This window comes from Talaromyces stipitatus, genomic scaffold (assembly GCF_000003125.1).
Source record: "Talaromyces stipitatus ATCC 10500 scf_1105507295549 genomic scaffold, whole genome shotgun sequence".
Taxonomy (NCBI): Eukaryota; Fungi; Ascomycota; class Eurotiomycetes; order Eurotiales; family Trichocomaceae; genus Talaromyces; species Talaromyces stipitatus.
Window position 1 is genome coordinate 2,271,982 of NW_002990117.1, and position 18,320 is coordinate 2,290,301.

Here is an 18,320-nt window from a genome sequence, read left to right on the forward strand (position 1 = left end):
CTTACTCTTATATGGACATGAGAAAGAAGTCTTTAACACAGAAGCAGAAACAGCTCTAGCTAGTGCTCAAGTAGCAATAGCGTACCCAATAGCTTAATTTGCTACTAACCTATGGATCTGCCTTGACAATCTAGAAGTTGCTACACGCCTTCTATCTCCCTCTACAGGATCTTCCTAAGAAATATTTGAATCCTTCCGCACCCTTGTAGCCGCCTGGCCACTCCATAAAAGACTTTCTTATACCAAAGGTAGATCTATTTAAATCCGATAGGTCCCTAGATATGCCAAAATCCCTAAGAACAAAGCAGCTAATCTCGCTGCTAAAGAGGGAGCTGCCTCTATCTACTCCACACAAGTCCTCATACACCTCGCTAAAAAGATACACCAAGACTCAATCTCTATCTGCTGCTCAGTCACAATGGCAGAAGGTAGCACCATAAAGTTATCAAGATCTAGAAATAACTACTTCCCCTAAGCACTCTGGAGAGCTTCAACTCAACTAACTTGACCTTAGCTGTATTATTATAGCCCATACTAGACATAAAGACTTTGCAGACTACTATGAATGTTTTAACTATGATAATGCTCACATTCTCTGCCAATGCAGAGTATAAAAAGCACCTCTGCACTTCTTCTTCTACCATATAGCTAAGAGACGAGCCCCTCGGCCTCCTGGGCCCTCTTCTGAAATTATCTCTTTTCTCTTAGGCACTACTAAAGGAGCACAAAAGCTAGTCACATGGCTAGCAGAGACCCACTTCTTTGAGGATATCTGTCCTTGCCAACCTCTCCTTAGCACCTAGCTAAGATAGCCCTACTCTTCCTTTATATTTCTTTTCTCCTTCTTTCTTTCTCTTCTCTTCTTTCTTTCCCTCTCTGCAAAACTTACTGTTCAGTTATGATAGTGGTGGAGTAATAGGTCATAGAGTATAGGCAGACCATTGCAGCTAGCAAATACCTAAAACCCACTCCAAGTGGACCTCCCTGTAAGACCACGGCAGCTATGGAAACGCGCCAAAGAGTCTCTTATTTGTACATAAATCTGATAGGACCTGAAACCCGAGGCTTACCCCTCGGCGGCCTATGTCCCAGTAGGGATCGGTGGGAAGCGTGCGAGTCACGAACCACGGCCGTTAAATACACACACACACACACTCTCTCTCTCTCTTTCGTTCTTGGGGATAAGTCACAATATTAGGAATCAAGATATCTTCATATTGTCAGGCTCATTAGGCCGCTTCGTGTTCGCACCTTACTACCGTCTATGCTTCGTGATACGGACCGTAGTTAAACCAACAAGAAGACATACAAAGACAAAAGATTTAAAAGTCGAGAGAGCAGTATGCACTACGCTTCTTGTTGGTGTTACCATATAGAGCGTGTTGAGCCATGTCATGTCTGACTCTCTTCCATTTTCGGTTCGATTTCACCAGATTCTCAGTGCCTGACATTTGGCTGAAAAGGTGGTCCTAGGTTGTTCCTGGAAAAGACGCGAATATTGGAGTGGGGATTGGTCAAGCCGGAAAATGCGTATCCCATTACCGGAAGATCTCGGGGATAGGATGACACACTCAAGTCCAGCTGACCACGATGCATTAGAACTTGGGCTTTGAAATTACATCGAGTGGCCTAGCTATCCTCCCAGAGGCTGAATGGCTATCTGATTGGGTCGCATGTTGGAACAAGCGTTGTACTTTGTGGGCGCATGCTCCGGGCAAGTTGGACGAAGAGGAGACGAGAAGGATATACCACATGAGACTAAATGTCCGTTGCGTTATCTATGGGCGAATCCGGGCTCTAGATTTAGCTGCGTGGATATTTTATAGTGCAAGGTTCATATGAGCGGGATTAAGTATTACCTCTTTCTGTCCATCCGAAGCAATTTAGAAGGGACCAGGCCAGCTACATTGCCACGATCACAGGAAAGTGATTCTCATCTCGTACCCGTATCTTATGACTGACCTATCTTAGATCAAGTTTAAGAAGGATAGAGCGCATGTGAAGATGTCTGGCGGCGATGCCCAGTTGTAATTATTGGATTATGCAGGGGAGACTTGCTTCTGACATCCACTCATTTGAAAACTTCAAGTCCGTTCTGCCGCGCTAGTATACCTTTAGGGATTTCATCTCTGAAAGACACCATGGATGGATCTAGGTGTTGAATTGAGCTACGCAGAGCCAATATGCTGTCACTCACATTCATGTCAGCCGAACATATCGGTTCCGTCAGTGTGGACGTGATAATAACCGCTGGATTGTTATGTTCAAGAGACCATTCACTACCTGCTGAGGACCTAGCTCGTCGATGGTTAGAAGATCATGAAGTGAAGGTCGAGCTTGTTGCATACAGGGCTATCTACGTCGCATCACTGTTTCATTCAATAGGCTTGTGGTCCCGCTAATATGAGACCCATCTGACCGCAGTCCCCTTCAGCTGCAATAAAAATTCGATGTTGAGACTATGCTGGCGCCATAGGCTATGGAAAACAAGGATCCTTGTGCAATTTCCACCTGGATATCTACACCAATGAGAAAAATCTCGCAGGTAAACCACAAAACTGATGCCTACCAATCGAGAACGCCTCCGTCATTGCCAGGATAGAATGTGATAGTTGACGAATAGGCTCTACCGCTCGATATCCTTATACGAAATGATCCCAATCTGTCACTTTCCTATTCAAGGAATTACCCTAACCGTCCGTGCAGACTGGGCGCTAAGAGACAGTCTCGATGTGGAGCCTAGAAAAGCTTAGACACCCAAGCTGGATTTATCTTTCGCTTCTCTTTCCTATTATGGCAATACCAAATTTGGTATGTCCTAATATTTGTGATGACAAGAATGTCCTGGCTCTACTATATAAGTCTACCACGCCACTGGAGAATGTAGCAAGATCTTCTCGTCACTAGTAACCAGTCTCTTTACCTATCTCCTGCATAACTGGAGCCATGACAACCATCTCCCTTGACAATATGATCATGTACCAGTATCCCAAGTCCAAGAATCCATCCAGATCGCCAGCCATTCCCCACGGAACATCTTCGTTTCCGTCACACGTCACCCCTTCCGTGACTCGGCCTTCCCCTAGTCCCCCCTGTGCATCTCCCGTCCAGCCTACCGTTTCTATTCCTCTTGGTGAAGAGAATCCACCTTCGATTCCCTGTATCGATCTGTCTACGACGCAAATTCACTCTTAATCTGGTGGCTTCTATCAACCCACAATATGTGCATCTGTGATTCCGATACGAATAAGGAACACGACATGTGCAATATCGCGATTGACCAGGATGAATATCGAAATAGTAAGCGTGGTCTCCTTCAGACACTAGATCTTGGGACTAATGATGTGATTTTCCAGCAGAGAAAGAATATTGCAACACCTATGTTGATTGAAGGGACGATACAGCCGAATTTGCAAACGCTCAGAAGATCTCTACATCTGGAGTTTCAACGCCAGTGAGGCTTCCGGAAACAGATATCTTCTCAAATTGCTCAAACGAAGTGGTACGCGGTAGCACCGTTCCAGAGAGCCCAATATGGGAAATACCGCCTGATGTTGGAAATGAATTCGCCGTCCCCATCGAACCGTCTTGCTTGAACTTCGTTGATCAAGAATCAACTAGTGCCGCCGTGACCATGCCAATTTCTGAGACGTGCCTCAGAAAGTCAACTATCACATCCCTGGAGGATAAGGATGGCCAGCCAATTGTACACTAAACCTCTCCAATCAATGGAATTACCGCGACAGACTTTGTAGCGTCTCAACCTCAACGGACAGATAGCAGCCAAACAACGGCGTTCAAAAGGAAGAACAAGTTACAACAGAGGCATTGCACTGCAGTAGGGACAATGTCAAAATCTTTATCAGTCATAGTCCCTCGTCGAAATTTCCGGTCTAGCAACACGCCTCGCACCCGACTGCGCTCACGTCGTTCTCCCTCAACCGAGAGCACAGCAAGCGATGACTCAAACGGTAGTGACTATCAGGAGTCTGAGCATGCAGTAGACCAGATAACAAACGACGTGCAAAAAGCTTGTCCAGCAAAAAGACGGAAGCGGGCTGCCACTGGCACAGAGTCTTTCTCCCCACGTCAGGAAATGCCGCAGGGACGAGCTAATTCAATAGCATCATTACCGAGTCAGTCAAGTCCTGAATCTATGCCGCAGAAATTGTCTGGTTTGAAGAAAATCCGTATTGATGGCTGTCTTCTCCGTAAAGTGTCTTTGGGTCGAGTTGAGTATTGTTGCTGGTTCACAGAGGATCACGGCACGACTGCTTGCAGTCCTTCCGTATCCGATTGTTTAGCATCATTTCAAAAGCAGACCAATAAGCAGGATCAGTTGACCAACATGGCGGACCTCCAGGTTATCAATATTAAAGGCTTCTTTACCCGGGAACTCAACCTTTATGGCGATATATGGTGCTGTTCGTTTAAAGAGAGACATGTAGTGCCACAGAGTGAAAAGTCATTTCACCAAGTACAACCATCCTTAGATGAAGACGGCTTCATGGAAGAGAAGGAATATTTCCACATGACCATCTCGGCGAAAGGCAATGAGTACAGCCGTGAAGAAGACGAATTGATAGTCCGACTCAAAGAGGTCGAGAAGCTTCCATGGTCGCGTATTGCGGAACGTTTTCCAGGAAGAACAAAAGGCACTCTTCAAGTACGATACTGCACAACTTTGAAGGATGAGAGGCAGAAAAGTCACTTAAGATGTCCGAAGCGGAGAATTGGTCTACTAAAAATTGTTACAGAGAAATCCCAACAACGGGTCCAGAGCCTATCCTCCGGCCGCAGATATAGCTTACAGCAATCACGACAGTTACCTGACCGTTACATTGCGTAGTAGAGTTCCCAGGTAAAAAGCTCTTCTGCAGCGCCGGCCATATTACTTTTTCTTTGGCTAGCTTTCAGATTCTGTAAAGTCACTTGGCGTGGCGTGCATTATCGGTCTCAATCATTTTCCCAGATCCAGCGCAGTCACTATATAAATACCACCTTTATTACCCACAACAGATTGGAGCAGACCAGGATTTCACAAGGCGTTATATAGTACTATCCTTATATCGTTTTATCAGACACACTATTGGTCAAGACGTGCAAAACGAAAGATCGACTGTAGTTAGCCGGACTATACAGCGACAATGAACGCAGTGATCATCCTATTTCCTAGGAAATAGGGCTTAGCCAGATAGTTACAAGCCTATAGTGGTTTGATACATTAATAACATTCCATGCAACCCAATAACGCTTCAATTTAGGTCAATAATACGACAGATTCTTGAGGAAAGTCCCAAATGAGGCTCGAAGAGTGGTCGTAGTACCACAGACACGACTTGGGTTTCGGCATCCCAGGATGCTCAAATCCTAGTTCGTACGACTACAAGAGGCCTCCATCCGCACTCCTCGAGAAAGAATTCATTAAAGCAACATAAAAATTCTTTGGCCCATCAGCGCTTTAATGACTTGGAGTGCATAGACTCGGAAACACTTCAGGTGTCCCTCGTCTCTCTAACATCTGCTTACTATCAACTTGAAAGCGGTAGGCTGCCTGCTTTTCTGAATGGAAAGAGACCAATTCAATACACTTGTCTCCGCGCATGATACCGAACAAATATATACAATCCCAACCAATAAAGTTTTTTCCACCGGATTTTCGACTTGGAAAGTTCTCAGCTTCAGCCAGACCCTGCAGTCCAACTTACTGACGTCTCTCACCACGAGAAGGTAACTTTCCACGAGGGACGAAATGAAACGTCCTGAAGCGGCAGCAATGAAACATTTCTTGGCGGGACTATTTAACTAACGAGCAAATGATTTGCTAAGTCTTTTACCTTTAATTTTCCGCTTATCACCGCTGGCATGCCAAAATAGCCCTGTACAGTTTCCTTCCTCAACCCATAAAGCACTTCTAGGATAGCGTGTACTGCCATGACTCTAGCTTCTCCAATTTGCTGTCGGTGACGGTGACATAAGTCGGATGGCTCGAGACAGATCACGTCTTATTTCTACAGGCAAATTGTGATGCAGTGGATGTGTTGGAGGTTGATTAATGATACATAGGGCAAGCATACAGCGACCATATGCGAGAAGAAATACATACCATTGGCTCTGGTTAGGATGCAGTGCAATGAGGTATCTCATTCCCCATTCAAAGACAAAAGAGATCTGTTTTGAACCCTAATATATCAAGTTATGCTAGGCTTATTTTGGTTTAGTATCAATATGGCTCCGTATTGAGCTTTGCTTATTACAATACCAAAACATCAAAATGTGTATCAGACTTAGGGCTGTTGACGATAATGCCAATATGCCGATATCGTATCGTCAATATCATTAGACGATACGATATCGTCAAAAATTTAACGATATCGTCAATCGGCAATGAAATTTACTCTATTTCTCAACTATTTTCTAGCTAATATAGAACTCTTTAAGTAGCATCTCTATTAGTACCACTGCCTTGCTAATACAACGTTAAATACATGTACATCATGTATCACCAGGCTAAAACAAAGATTATCTGTATGAAGTAGAATATGCTGAAGTATCCACGCTGCCCTTAACCACTACCGCTTAAACCCATCACAAATCAACATCAGCATTCTTATAGTATCTCCCTTCAGCAAATGCCTTCGAATACCTAAGAGATCCCTTGCTGCGCTAAACATCCTCTCAACAGCAACTTCAGAGGCAGGTATTGCCAGGTAATCCCTGGCTACTGCTGCTATCTACCGATACTCATCCTTATGTATTCGCCACCAATTACATAGCCAATTTTCACCAGTATCTATAACATCAACTGGAGGAGTTTCAAAGTACCTATCAATATCAGAGACTAGAGATTGATCTCATGGCTGCAACTTCTTTAGCATTCTTGATTCCACGTTACTCAGTTCTCCCGAAGACTGCTGTAGTACGATAGAACAATGCTTAGCATCGCTAACCGCATATCTCTGATGGAGTTTAGTGCGGATGTTTCCTAGAATCATAGTGCCTGCATTATCTTCTTGTAATTCTCGTAAAATTAATTCACCTTTGACTCTAGGATCCAACATAAGAGCAATGTAATAGGTATTACAGTCATCCATAAAAGAGTAGTATTTTTCATACTTTATCATACCCCTTTTCACTGCAGCTGCGATATCTTGATCTAGTGTTGAAAAGTCACCATTGCGTTGACTTGCATCATCAAGTAGTTTGTGTAGCTCATAGTAAATAGGAATGGCAAGGCTGATCTATAGATTCTATCTTGAAATAAATGATGTAAACTCATTAAATTTTTCAAGTACTTGGTGAATCTGCTCGAGTCGGGATCAATCGCTAGTAGTAAAGGGTGGAAGTTCTTTCTGAAGCTCGAGAAACTTATTGATTTGTTATTTCAATTTTAAGCTATTATTGATCATTTGAAATGTTGAGTTCCATCGGGTAGCAATATCATATTCAATGAAACTCTCCAGGAGATCATTTAACCTGCAAATTTCCTTCCATTTCTACCGGCATTAAGGACTTCAATTAATCCATAGAGCGAGGATCCTGAGTCTTCCTATAGCTGACTGATTGCTAATTGGGCTACCATCCTGTAACCTATCACAAGCAGCTTGTGCTTCATCTATATCACTCAACTCCAAGGAATGGAGTATATCCTTCACAATAAGGTTAAGGATATGAGCCAAGCAGCGGACATAGCTATCCAAGCCATGGTAAAGAAGTGTTGAATTTGCTTCTTCCCTAAGTCAGTCTTTTAAACTGAAGTATAACTCTGATGCTATAGTCTCATTATTACTAGCATTGTCGCTAGTAATAGAGATAAGCTTTCCCTCAAGACCTAGATCAACAAGCATATTCTCTACCGCATTTACCAGATTCTCCCCACTGTGAGTGCCTTAAAGTTCAGTAAACTCTAATAATCTCTCCTGATACTCAAATTCCTCAGTCAGCCAATGACCTATAATCCCTAAAATAGGAAGTTGGTTTTGGCTCATCCAGACATGTAGCGACAAAGCAATAGTTTTACAAGTTAATGCCAGCTATTTTTCAGCTCAGTATGCTGTGTTTTGAACTCTTGCACAATCTAATCCCTTAAAGTGTGGAAAGAAGTGAATAGAGGCTCAATTCCTGGGATATCTTGGAAGATTTGTTGAAATTCTGGAGTCTCAATAGTAGTAAAAGCTTTCATGTTAGTTACAATCTAGCGAATAATATTCTTCTCAAGAACTTCTTGATGAGTAATATTCTCTTTTCCACCTATGAAACTCCAAATGTCTGGTTGATTCTTCGTTGGCTGTATATCAGATGTTGGAGGGTAAATGTTATGCTTTGTCAAGTGCGTTTTCATATTACTTGTGATATTTTATCTCTGAGAGTCTGATGTTTGCCAGTGGCATCTTATCTTCGTCTTTTCATCAACATATGCACAACGAATCTCTTGATCGACCAGTCTCCTTTTCTTAGTCTTCTTAATCAACCATGGGCGATCAACAGGTGTGATCTCAAAATATGCCCACATCCACTCAGTGGCAGGTGCTGCTCGTTGACGGTATCGACGAAATGGGTTATAAGATATAGTTGAAGCCCCACTGTCTATTAATCTTTCTTGTAATGCTGGCAGTTGTGATGCTGACTCAGAAGGCAAGAGTTCACCATCTAGGATACTAGTGAGGGTATCCATGTCTTCTTGGCTTACTAGCGGCAGAGCAGTAGCGATACTAGCGAAATTGCTTGGTGATTCGCTCAGTCGATCAATTCGATCCTTAGGTAAAGCTTCATCGTCACTTCCATCATTTAGAGCTCGGTAGTTAAGACGTTTCTGCCGCGTACACATTTGGATGTGAATAAAACGAGATATCGTGATGAATAAGAAGGCTGATGTAGATTTTGGTTGTCAATAATTGATAGTCGATTGTGAACAAGGAGAATTTTAAGGAGGGGTAGTCTATCAACTCGAAATAATATCGGGCGTGATGTATCGGAACTTGCTGTGCACTAGCACAAACTCAGTTAAGCTTAATACTCAAAGATATCTTTATAGTGGAAATATTGATATTGACCTTATTCTGCGCACACTCTTCTATCTACATCTTGATGGGATTTTTGGACACTATTTATGCTTGAGAATCCCATATAGAAGATATCCAGACAATCTCAATAGAAGATTCTCGATAGAGAGCTGTAAAACTGATTCGTAGGCTCAATCTTGTGTCTTCAATTCTCGAATTTTCCTTGTGCCAATCTTGTAGGCTTTCCTTGATTAGGTTTAGCTTACCTAATCCTCGACATGACTAGGGATTTGTCATGTCAAGTGGGTCTGTCGATGCGACACTAAATTTTTGTCAGAATTGACAAAATTCCTTGTCAACTGCAGTGGGGCCCTTTACACGCTAGTAATTTATGACCAGTCTATAGCTTACTCTATTGGTCATAGCAATTATTATCTTATTTGATTGGCTGATAAATTACAGTTATGTAATATTGGCGGTATTGTCAAAGATGACATGACAAAGGGGCTGCATGTCAAAGTTTACATGACACTAAATTTTTGTAATTTTCCAACACCCTAGACATGACGTATTGGAATCTTTTGGTACTAGTCCGAACGGGGTTAGGCTCTGATAGGAGCGTACAATTTGGGTGAGGAATAATTGACTCTGATTTGCACACTCTCTCAAATCCCCTCTAGATACACATCCTGATCCTCTTTATATGCAAAACGTAGTGGCGAAATATCACGGATTTACGGAGTAAATAACAATCCTGACTCCAAAATGTAGTCTGCTTTTTGGCGCTCTTGTTCTCGCGGATATGTTGCTTTTCCGAGGATTCAAAGATTAGTAAGTACATCCGGATTGGGATTAGCGTATCAAATATCCAACATGATGAGCGAGTCACGTGATAAATAAAGAGTATTGGAATCTTTTGGTACTAGTCCGAACGGGGTTAGGCTCTGATATGAGTTGTACAATTTGGGTGAGGAATAATTGACTCTGATTTGCACGTCTTCTAAAACATAGCTAACTACACATCTTGATCCTCTTTATATACACATCATAGTGGCAAAGTAGCACGGATTTACGGGATAAATGACAATCCTGACTCCAAAATGTAGGCTTGAGTTTGGCTCTCATGTTCTCACGGATATGTCGTTATTCCGAGGAATCATGATTAGTAATGACATCCTGATTGGGATTAGCGTATCAAATATCCAACAAAGAGACGCAACGCGTGTAGCAGTGGCAGATACTATTTACTACTCAAAGACGAAGATTATAACCTATTTAACAGAGCCTTGCATCTTGATGGTTAATGAGATCTATGGCTAGGTGAGCCACTGTCAATTCACACAGTCCATTTGCGTACCGGTGATGATTTTGACGATATTGACGATATCGTCAAATAGTTGACAATATCGTATCGGCACACCTAGGATTAGACGATGCCGATTGACGATACGATATCGGCAGATTCTAGGTTAGACGATGACGATAGACGATATGGAAAAATGATGCCGATATCGTATCGTCAACAGCCCTAATCAGACTCGTCTTACCTTACTGCGAGAATAATAATAAGGGGAACTTGTTGTTTATATAGTAACCGTCTCGTCGCATCCCCCCACCCTGCCGGGTTGGAGTCTGCCGGAGCTCAACGTCCAATATTTCAGAAATCTCAACGCTCCATTTTCCAACGTCCAAAACACCGCCAAAATGACCGCTGAGGAATATAAAGAGGAGGAGAAGTTAATCGAAAATGCTGTCAACGCGTATAAACACGGAAAAATTAAAAATATCTCGCATTTAGCGCGTGAATTTGGAGTCCCCCGAAAAAAGCTCTCTCGCCGGATCAACGGCATACCCTCTCGCTCAACACGGCCACCAACGAACAGATTATTATCAATTGATCAAGAAAAAGCGCTTTTTATATGGCATCAATATCTAGATAACATGGGCGCCGCACCTACACCCCGACAAATCGAAGAAAATGCTAATTATTTGATCATGAGAGATTTTACTGGTCCGGGAGAGCCACGGAGAGCCGGCAAGGACTGGGTTTACGAATATCTTAAGCGCTTACCAAAAGAATATCAACGGGTTGTTCAAAGACCTCAAGAAGTCGATCGTACGGCTGCTGAGCATTATGGCCAGGTTGAACGGTGGTTTATTGATCTAAAAATCACTATGGATAACCTCAAAATTACTCCTGCGAATCTATGGAACTTTGACGAGACTGGATTCATTGTTGGACAAGGAAAAAAAGAAGCAGTGGTTACGGCATACCCAAAAACGTCAAAAAGGACATCTAGTCTGTCCTCTCGAGAATCCCTCACCGTCGTTGAGTCTATAAACGCTGAAGGAAAGGTTATACCACCGTTAATTATCCCAAAAGGTGAAAAGCACATGGAGGAATGGTATAAGCATATAAAAGACGACGATTGGCTTATTGCACCAGCTTCAAGTGGCTTTATCACCGATGAGATCGCATTTGAATGGTTACAACATTTTAATCGGTTTACGGACGATGGGAAGAACTGGCGATTACTGATTATGGATAATCATACAACCCATCTTACCATACCGTTCCTTGAGTATTGCAAAATGTGTCGCATTCAAGCATTCGCTTTTCCTCCGCATTCTACGCATATTTTGCAACCGCTTGATGGAGTCCCATTTCAACAATATAAACATGTTCATGGACGAGTGGTTAATCAGGTTGCTCGGCTTGGTGGCTTTGATTTTGATAAAAACGAATTTTTTGAGGAGCTGCGTGATATCCGTTTACAAACCTTTACGACACGAATAATACGACACGGATGGAAAGATCGAGGAATTTGGCCTTATAATCCTCGCGCTGCATTGGATAAAATGGTCCAACCCGAGGATGTGATTATTGATGATGGGAATACGTTAAAATTTTATAGCGAAGTGGATGATACTATTCCCAGCTCACCAACCACTAAATCGATCTCACCTCCTTCATCCGTGCAAAAACTACGTCGCTACGTTAATAAGATCGAGAAATCGCTCGACGGTATAAAGAGTATTTTGGATAAGGAAAGCCTGGGTCTTGTATGCCGTATGAAAACAGTTAATCAAGGCAGTCTTATAATGGCCGATTTGGGTGAGCTACACCGTGAGAACTTCACAAGGATTCGTGACACCGCCGAACGCAAGGCTGCGAAAAAAAAACCAGGCGCCAGGTCAAAGCGGTTGGTGCGCTTTATGTAAAAGATGCGAATCGCCAGATAAAACGCCGTCATGATGGAGATTTAATGAAAATTCATAAACGGTATATACTTGGAGAGCGGCAACCGGAGGAGGAAGATGCTGCAACAGAGCCTCAAAACTTGGGATTTTTTATCAATACTACAGTAATAGGTAAATCGTGTATGGTATTATCAATTTGTCTAGTTTTATATATGAAATGTATGGCGTTGGTGGACTGAAAGACATTTTACACAAATATTGGACGTTGAGCTCAGGCAGACTCCAACCCGGCAGGGTGGGGGGATGCGACGAGGACGGTTTATGCCTTAGCTTCCCACCTTCAACTCTAAGTTATCCTCTCGATTTACTAGAATCCGCAATACAGTCCCGTGGTATCGCTCAAATCTTGTCCTGAGTCTCTATTTCAGCTTGCAACAATGGCCAGCAAAAACAGTATCAAATTTGATATAACAGAGATCTGTGCTGGGTGCAAGAAAAGCTCCACTTCTCTATCTCAACCGCTGAAGTGCTGCGCTCGATGCAAAGAAACATTATACTGCTCACGTGAATGCCAAACGGCAGACTGGAAAACTCATAAGAAATCCTGCAATAAGGCACCTCGTCCTTCTCTATCTGGCAATATGATTGACTCGGAAAGAAGTGGACTCGACGATTTTACTTACTATAACACTGTTGCCCACACCATTCCAGGAGCGCGGGAACTGGCTAAGACGTTGAATATCTCTCTTCCGACAGGAGACAATTGCAGAGAGGGCATGGCGTAGGTGCCGAATAACATTTATTTTGAGCGCCAGGTTGCTAAATCTTAATTATTGGTTTTTTAGGTTGCCGATCCGACGTTTAATTACTACTGGATTAGATACCCTTGAAAATCTTCGTCTGCTATTCGGTCCGAGTTGGCAACCAGATCGACATTACGAAGAGGAACGGTTACTTGCCCTCATACGACCTCCACGTGGATCTCCTAGCTATGCGATGTCTTCTCTACTTGATGATAGTTCTTTACCATGGTCACCTCGTCCAGCAAATGAGACTGAGACGGAAAAGCTCCAGGAAGTCCGAGACATGCAGGACTTGATCAGAAGACATCTTGGATGTAGGAGAGAGCCAACAATAAAGGATATGCAGGGCATCCTCCGGAACTATGGGGCAAAGTGGAGCGAGAAGCTGACAGTGTATCAAACCGCTGTAAACGCTATGGATCAAGGAGTCAATGATATCAGAAGATAATGAAGGGTACAAGTAAACATCAGATTGGTAGTTTGTTACAACAGTGCGTCGTGATAAGTATGGCATTTATTTAGGTGTTTTCAAACCTTGCTGAAGGACTAGTTGAAACTAGCGCGCAGGTTTCAGATACCAGTATTCTGTATGTATGGTGTCCGTTTCATGATCCTAGATTCGTCGCATCTCGGTTAGCAGCGCAGATCGGGACTATTTTCGAAGTAAGGAGACTCGTCCTGAGAATAAAACGATCTATAGCAAAGCGACCGATATGATAATTGTTAGTTTAACTAGGTCCTGGTTATGAGGCCAGGATTGTAGTAAGGGTAGTCCAACAGCCCTACAGTGTGAGCTCAGGAACCGGGTTCTTTTCCTAATTCAAAGCTGACCCCTCCAAAGCGTAGGGTCGCGGATAGTGTATGAATGATTGAATGATGTTTGTCAGATAATCCGGATATCCAGCGAGGCAGAAAAATCAGCCTCTCCATCTTGAAGGCCAGCTAGCCACCTTAGGATATATATTTGAGCACCTAGATTTCAGCCTAATGTTTACTCCTCTTGATAGCTCACAAATCACCCCGCCAATATGTCTATATAAACCCGGCTTTGGAACCTCATGTATTCAGACAGACGGAGAACTCAAGACATACAATCTTGCTACTCACTTCTTCTTTTACCATCCTTGTAAGCTACTATTCAGGATTGGCCTGAAGTAAACCTAGCAATCCGACGGTATGAGAAGAGGATGCTCGTCTGAAACAGCTGAGAGAAAAGACAAACTGCCATGGCCTCAAGTCAAAAGGCACTTCCCTGACTGGACGGAAGGGGCGATCCGTTACTCCACAACTCTCAAGAATTCGGCCTCGAAATCGACCGTTACAACTGTAAATGATGAGATCGATGGGAGTGCTAGCTTCTCGCCTGCTTGTAGACAGCATTCGCCTCTAGTCAATATAAGGGCAGAAAGCTCAGCTGGGACGAAATCGAGAATCAATTTGCACTACTAAATCCATACCGCAGCAAATCGTCGCTGCAGGTGCACTATTGTAAATCGAAACGGTAGACGGAATAGAAATTCATCGAGTTGAGTAATCTCGAAAAGAGGCGGACGGCCATAAGGTAATCTACACAGCGAAGGGAATCGTCTGCCTCCGATGAGGGTTTTGTCGTGCTTATAAAAAGAGCCTTTGTGCGCTGGCTAGCAAGCTCTTTTTACTTTTTCTTTTCTCATGATTAGTTCTTCGTCCATAGGCTACCCTGCAGTTTAGGAATGAGCATCATCACAACAACAAGTTTCTCACACGCATGTGACGATGCCAAACTGCTTGAATTGAATGCTATCTAGCTACCAAGAGGTGCTTGTCTACAAGCAATATTGAGCATAGAGAGAGAAAGAGAAGAATCAACAACAAGCTCCCTTCGCTGCGTCTCTAATATTCTCTTGTGTGCGCGCTTGCCCAATCTGGCTCCGACGTCTGATGTCGTACGTCTTTCCAATCCGGCCGGGATAGGGTTCGGAGCCGTGTAGCCCTAACTGTAGACCAAGGGTAAAGCGCTGGGCTGAGCCGTAGCGGAGCAGAGGCGTCATATTGGCAACCGTAACGGAGCGGAGCCGTCACACTATGTTGCGTATGAGTGCATTATAACGATTCAAGCGCTCTTAAGAAGCTGAGAGTGATACTTTCCGCTCCACCTTTTGATGATCATCTAGTTCGATATCGATTTAGATCGGTCAACTGGAGAGGTCACTCACAGGTAGAACCCTGTTTCTGATATCCAAATCAACTCCGTAAGAACACAGCAATGCCTAGAGACCTGGCATTAGACTGACATATCGAGGACACCGAGGACAAGACCTTTGCCTTCTTTGTCCTAGGAGCCCTTTTGTATCAGAGCTCTTACTTAGCCTACTCCGACTATACCTGACTTAAAATGTCGGACTTAAAGCCTAGATCCTGTGACACGCTACGCTACCCACAAACTTGATGCCCGAAAGCCCAAGGAAAAGCTCACCACCGAATGGATGTAACATTCACCCTTTTACCTTATTTGGAATTTCCGTTTAGCTTGTTGTTATGCATAATCGATGTCTCTTGATTAATTATGAGACCCTCGTAAAAGGTTTTTGTGAATTCACCTATTTAAAACTCACGGTTCTTGATGTGTTATTTTCGGTTGATAAGTCAACTCAGTCGTAATCTTTCAGTTAGATCTAATATTGCCCGAGAGATTGTAAAACTTGTAGATTGATATATCTAGTTGCCAGATATATTGGAGCAGCAAGCATCGTACACTCATACTCCCAGAAATTTAAAGATTTAAGCAATTATCGTCATGAAATAAGAACATAAAACTCTTATCCTGGTGGAAACTTTATCATTGCTTCCCGTCTTGATCCATTCTCCTTGAGCAGACTGTATATTCTTTTGAGAACGGGTTTTAAAACTCACGAGGAGTCAGATATACGTTCAAAGGCGGCTTCGACCACAAAACATAAGACTTATGATCCAACCAATCAAAGTCGGGCTCGGCCAAACGCATCTCAAAATTGAAGAGAAGGCGAGCCAGCACAAGTCTCATTTCGGCATATGCCAAACTAGCAGAGAAACAAAGTTAGATTCCGTTAAACAGAAACATATTTTTCAAGATTTAGCTCAGAGGCATTCATTAACTTACTGTCTTCCAATACAATTTCTTGGCCCATGAGAGAATGGGTTGTGAATTCCAAAAGCATCGTTGGCAAATTTAGGATCCTGAAGGTAGCGCTCAGGATGATAACCGAATGGATCAGTCCATAATTTGTCATTGTGGTATGCAGCCCAGTGCCAGACAGCAACGACGGTCTAGATTTTTGATAAGTTAGTGCAACGTCAAGGAGATTGAAAAATAGGATTAGAAGGACTCACATCTTCTGGGACGAATTCCCCTGAAATGGTAGATCCGCCTTTGGGGACCTGACGAGGCATGCCGAATGGAACAGGTGGATAGGCACGGAGTGATTCGTTCAAGCAGGCAAGCATATATGTAAGAGAGCTTACCGATGTCAAGGTAATCTCCTCGCTAGACTTGAAAGTAGTGCGCACTTCTTCAGTCACTTTACGAAGGGCCTCTGGATGGGTAAGCAACATGTAGGTAACACCACTCAACATCGTCGCAGTCGTTTCCGAACCAGCGATGAGGATGCTACTTCCATTGGCTTCGAGGTGATGAATTGACAGATTCTATGCAAGATCAGCCCTCATTTGAAAAGCGGAGCTCCCGTGCAAAGATTCTTACCCATTCATCTTTCTTTTGTAACAAGCCCTCTATCAAGTCCAATCGCTCAACGCCAAGATTGATACGTTTTTGGAGCTTCTTGACCAATCGATCTGTGTGCTCGCGACGACCAGTATTGAGCAACTTCACGGCCCAAATAAGCAATGATTCAAGACCCATATGTTTGACTCCATTAATAATACCAAGAAACTTGATTGAATCATTAATTGCCGCTACCCAAGGGTCATATTCTCCCCGTTCAAGGGATCCAAAAGGCTCGCCAAAGACCAAATCACCAATAACGTCAAACGTAGTCCAGTTATACCAAGACACCATGTTCAGCATTTTTGGGGCTGGTTTTCCTGTTATGGGATCTTTGACGTCCGGATCAACACATCTTTCGCGGAGCTTATCGATCAGTAAATCGATATAACCGCCAATGATGGGCTCTTGCTCACGCATGGCACGATCACTGAATCCGTGCGATAATTGACGGCGTAGAATCGCATGATACTCACGGCCACCCGAGCTAATGCTGAGAACTTCTCCCTTGGTACGGTAAAATGTGTGGTACTTATCCATTTCCTCAGCTCCAGCAGCTGTACCGGTTCGATGACCGTAAATGTCCTTCCAGGCTTGTGGGGTTTGGAAGGACAGCTCGTTGGGCGCGATTCGCACAACGGGACCATACTTTTGATGCATTGGGAGCACATCAAAAGCAAGCGTTCCCTTGTTCATTTTAATAACATATGCAAGACGTGTAGCCCGGTGCCAGAAGGGACCAGGGAAGCGCGCCAGGGGGTGGAAATAGAGATTATAGATCATCCATGTAGTTGGTATAAGAATAATCTGCGCGGTAGTTCAGTAAGAAATTTAGTATATTTCACATATTCAATCCAAGTTTTAGCATACCATGGTGGAAGAGAGAGCGATCACATCCACCATTCTGAGGTTGAACGCAAAGGTCCTTCCTACATCCAGGAATGCTTCCATGGTTTCTTGTGTATCTTGGACCGCTGGATACCCAAAAGTCCAGGTCTGGTAGGAGGAAGAGAAATGCAGAGGCTTAACTTGTATACAATGATATCTGCACGTAGCGTAGCTTGTAGTACTACCAAGTAGGGGCCTCAATGGTTGCAACAACGAAGGTGAAACTGTTCAATCGCCCAGTCACTAGATGTGTACAACTCCCTACTAACAACTCGACCAAACACCGAACAAGAGAGAGGGGAAACAAATTCAACAGCCAAATTGGCTGTTTTACGTTCACCGGGCAGGCTATCAGTGGATAGGCAGCCAAGCTTAGCTAGATAGAGACTTTTTACCATCCAAACTCAAATCACAATGGACCCCAGTCCAGTCAAACATACAACAGGAACCAAAACCCGTGTGCTGACAAAAAACATAACGGTAACCTCAATTTTTGCCCGATAATAGTGGGCTAAAAAAATACTATCAATATTGAATGTACCTCTACAGTAGTTTTGCTTAGTCGAGAATGAATATAGATTCGGTGGCTGCGAGGGATCATCCGATCATTGCTCAGCTTCCGACTGGCTGCCGGGACCGATTCGGAAGACCCTCAAGGGCTACCACATCCGACTCGGAACACGGCCG

The 18,320-nt window shown here is 43.5% G+C and overlaps 3 protein-coding genes across 3 annotated transcripts, besides 4 other annotated features; 2 read left to right on the plus strand and 1 right to left on the minus strand.

Annotated features, from left to right (window-relative positions):
* Window positions 1–340: part of a mobile genetic element that runs on past the window's edge.
* Window positions 341–830: 490 nt separating this feature from the next.
* Window positions 831–876: a microsatellite.
* A 2,660-nt stretch (window positions 877–3,536) lies between these two features.
* Window positions 3,537–4,865, plus strand: TSTA_016910 (uncharacterized protein; the record flags this gene model as incomplete). The annotated part of the gene is made up of 2 exons (XM_002483805.1): window positions 3,537–4,666; window positions 4,758–4,865. The coding sequence occupies exons 1-2, from the start codon at window positions 3,848–3,850 to the stop codon at window positions 4,863–4,865; spliced, it is 927 nt and encodes a 308-aa protein (XP_002483850.1). The 5' UTR covers window positions 3,537–3,847.
* Window positions 4,866–6,560: 1,695 nt separating this feature from the next.
* Window positions 6,561–8,033: a mobile genetic element.
* A 2,685-nt stretch (window positions 8,034–10,718) lies between these two features.
* Window positions 10,719–12,038: a mobile genetic element.
* A 602-nt stretch (window positions 12,039–12,640) lies between these two features.
* On the plus strand, window positions 12,641–12,988 carry TSTA_016920 (MYND domain protein, putative; the record flags this gene model as incomplete). The annotated part of the gene is made up of 1 exon (XM_002483806.1): window positions 12,641–12,988. One exon carries the CDS (start codon window positions 12,641–12,643, stop codon window positions 12,986–12,988), a length of 348 nt encoding a protein of 115 aa, XP_002483851.1.
* Window positions 12,989–15,668: 2,680 nt separating this feature from the next.
* Window positions 15,669–17,696, minus strand: TSTA_016930 (cytochrome P450, putative; the record flags this gene model as incomplete). The annotated part of the gene is made up of 5 exons (XM_002483807.1): window positions 15,669–16,044; window positions 16,125–16,291; window positions 16,355–16,669; window positions 16,725–17,552; window positions 17,616–17,696. The coding sequence occupies 5 exons, from the start codon at window positions 17,694–17,696 to the stop codon at window positions 15,888–15,890; spliced, it is 1,548 nt and encodes a 515-aa protein (XP_002483852.1). The 3' UTR covers window positions 15,669–15,887.
* Between the last annotated feature and the right edge of the window lie 624 nt (window positions 17,697–18,320).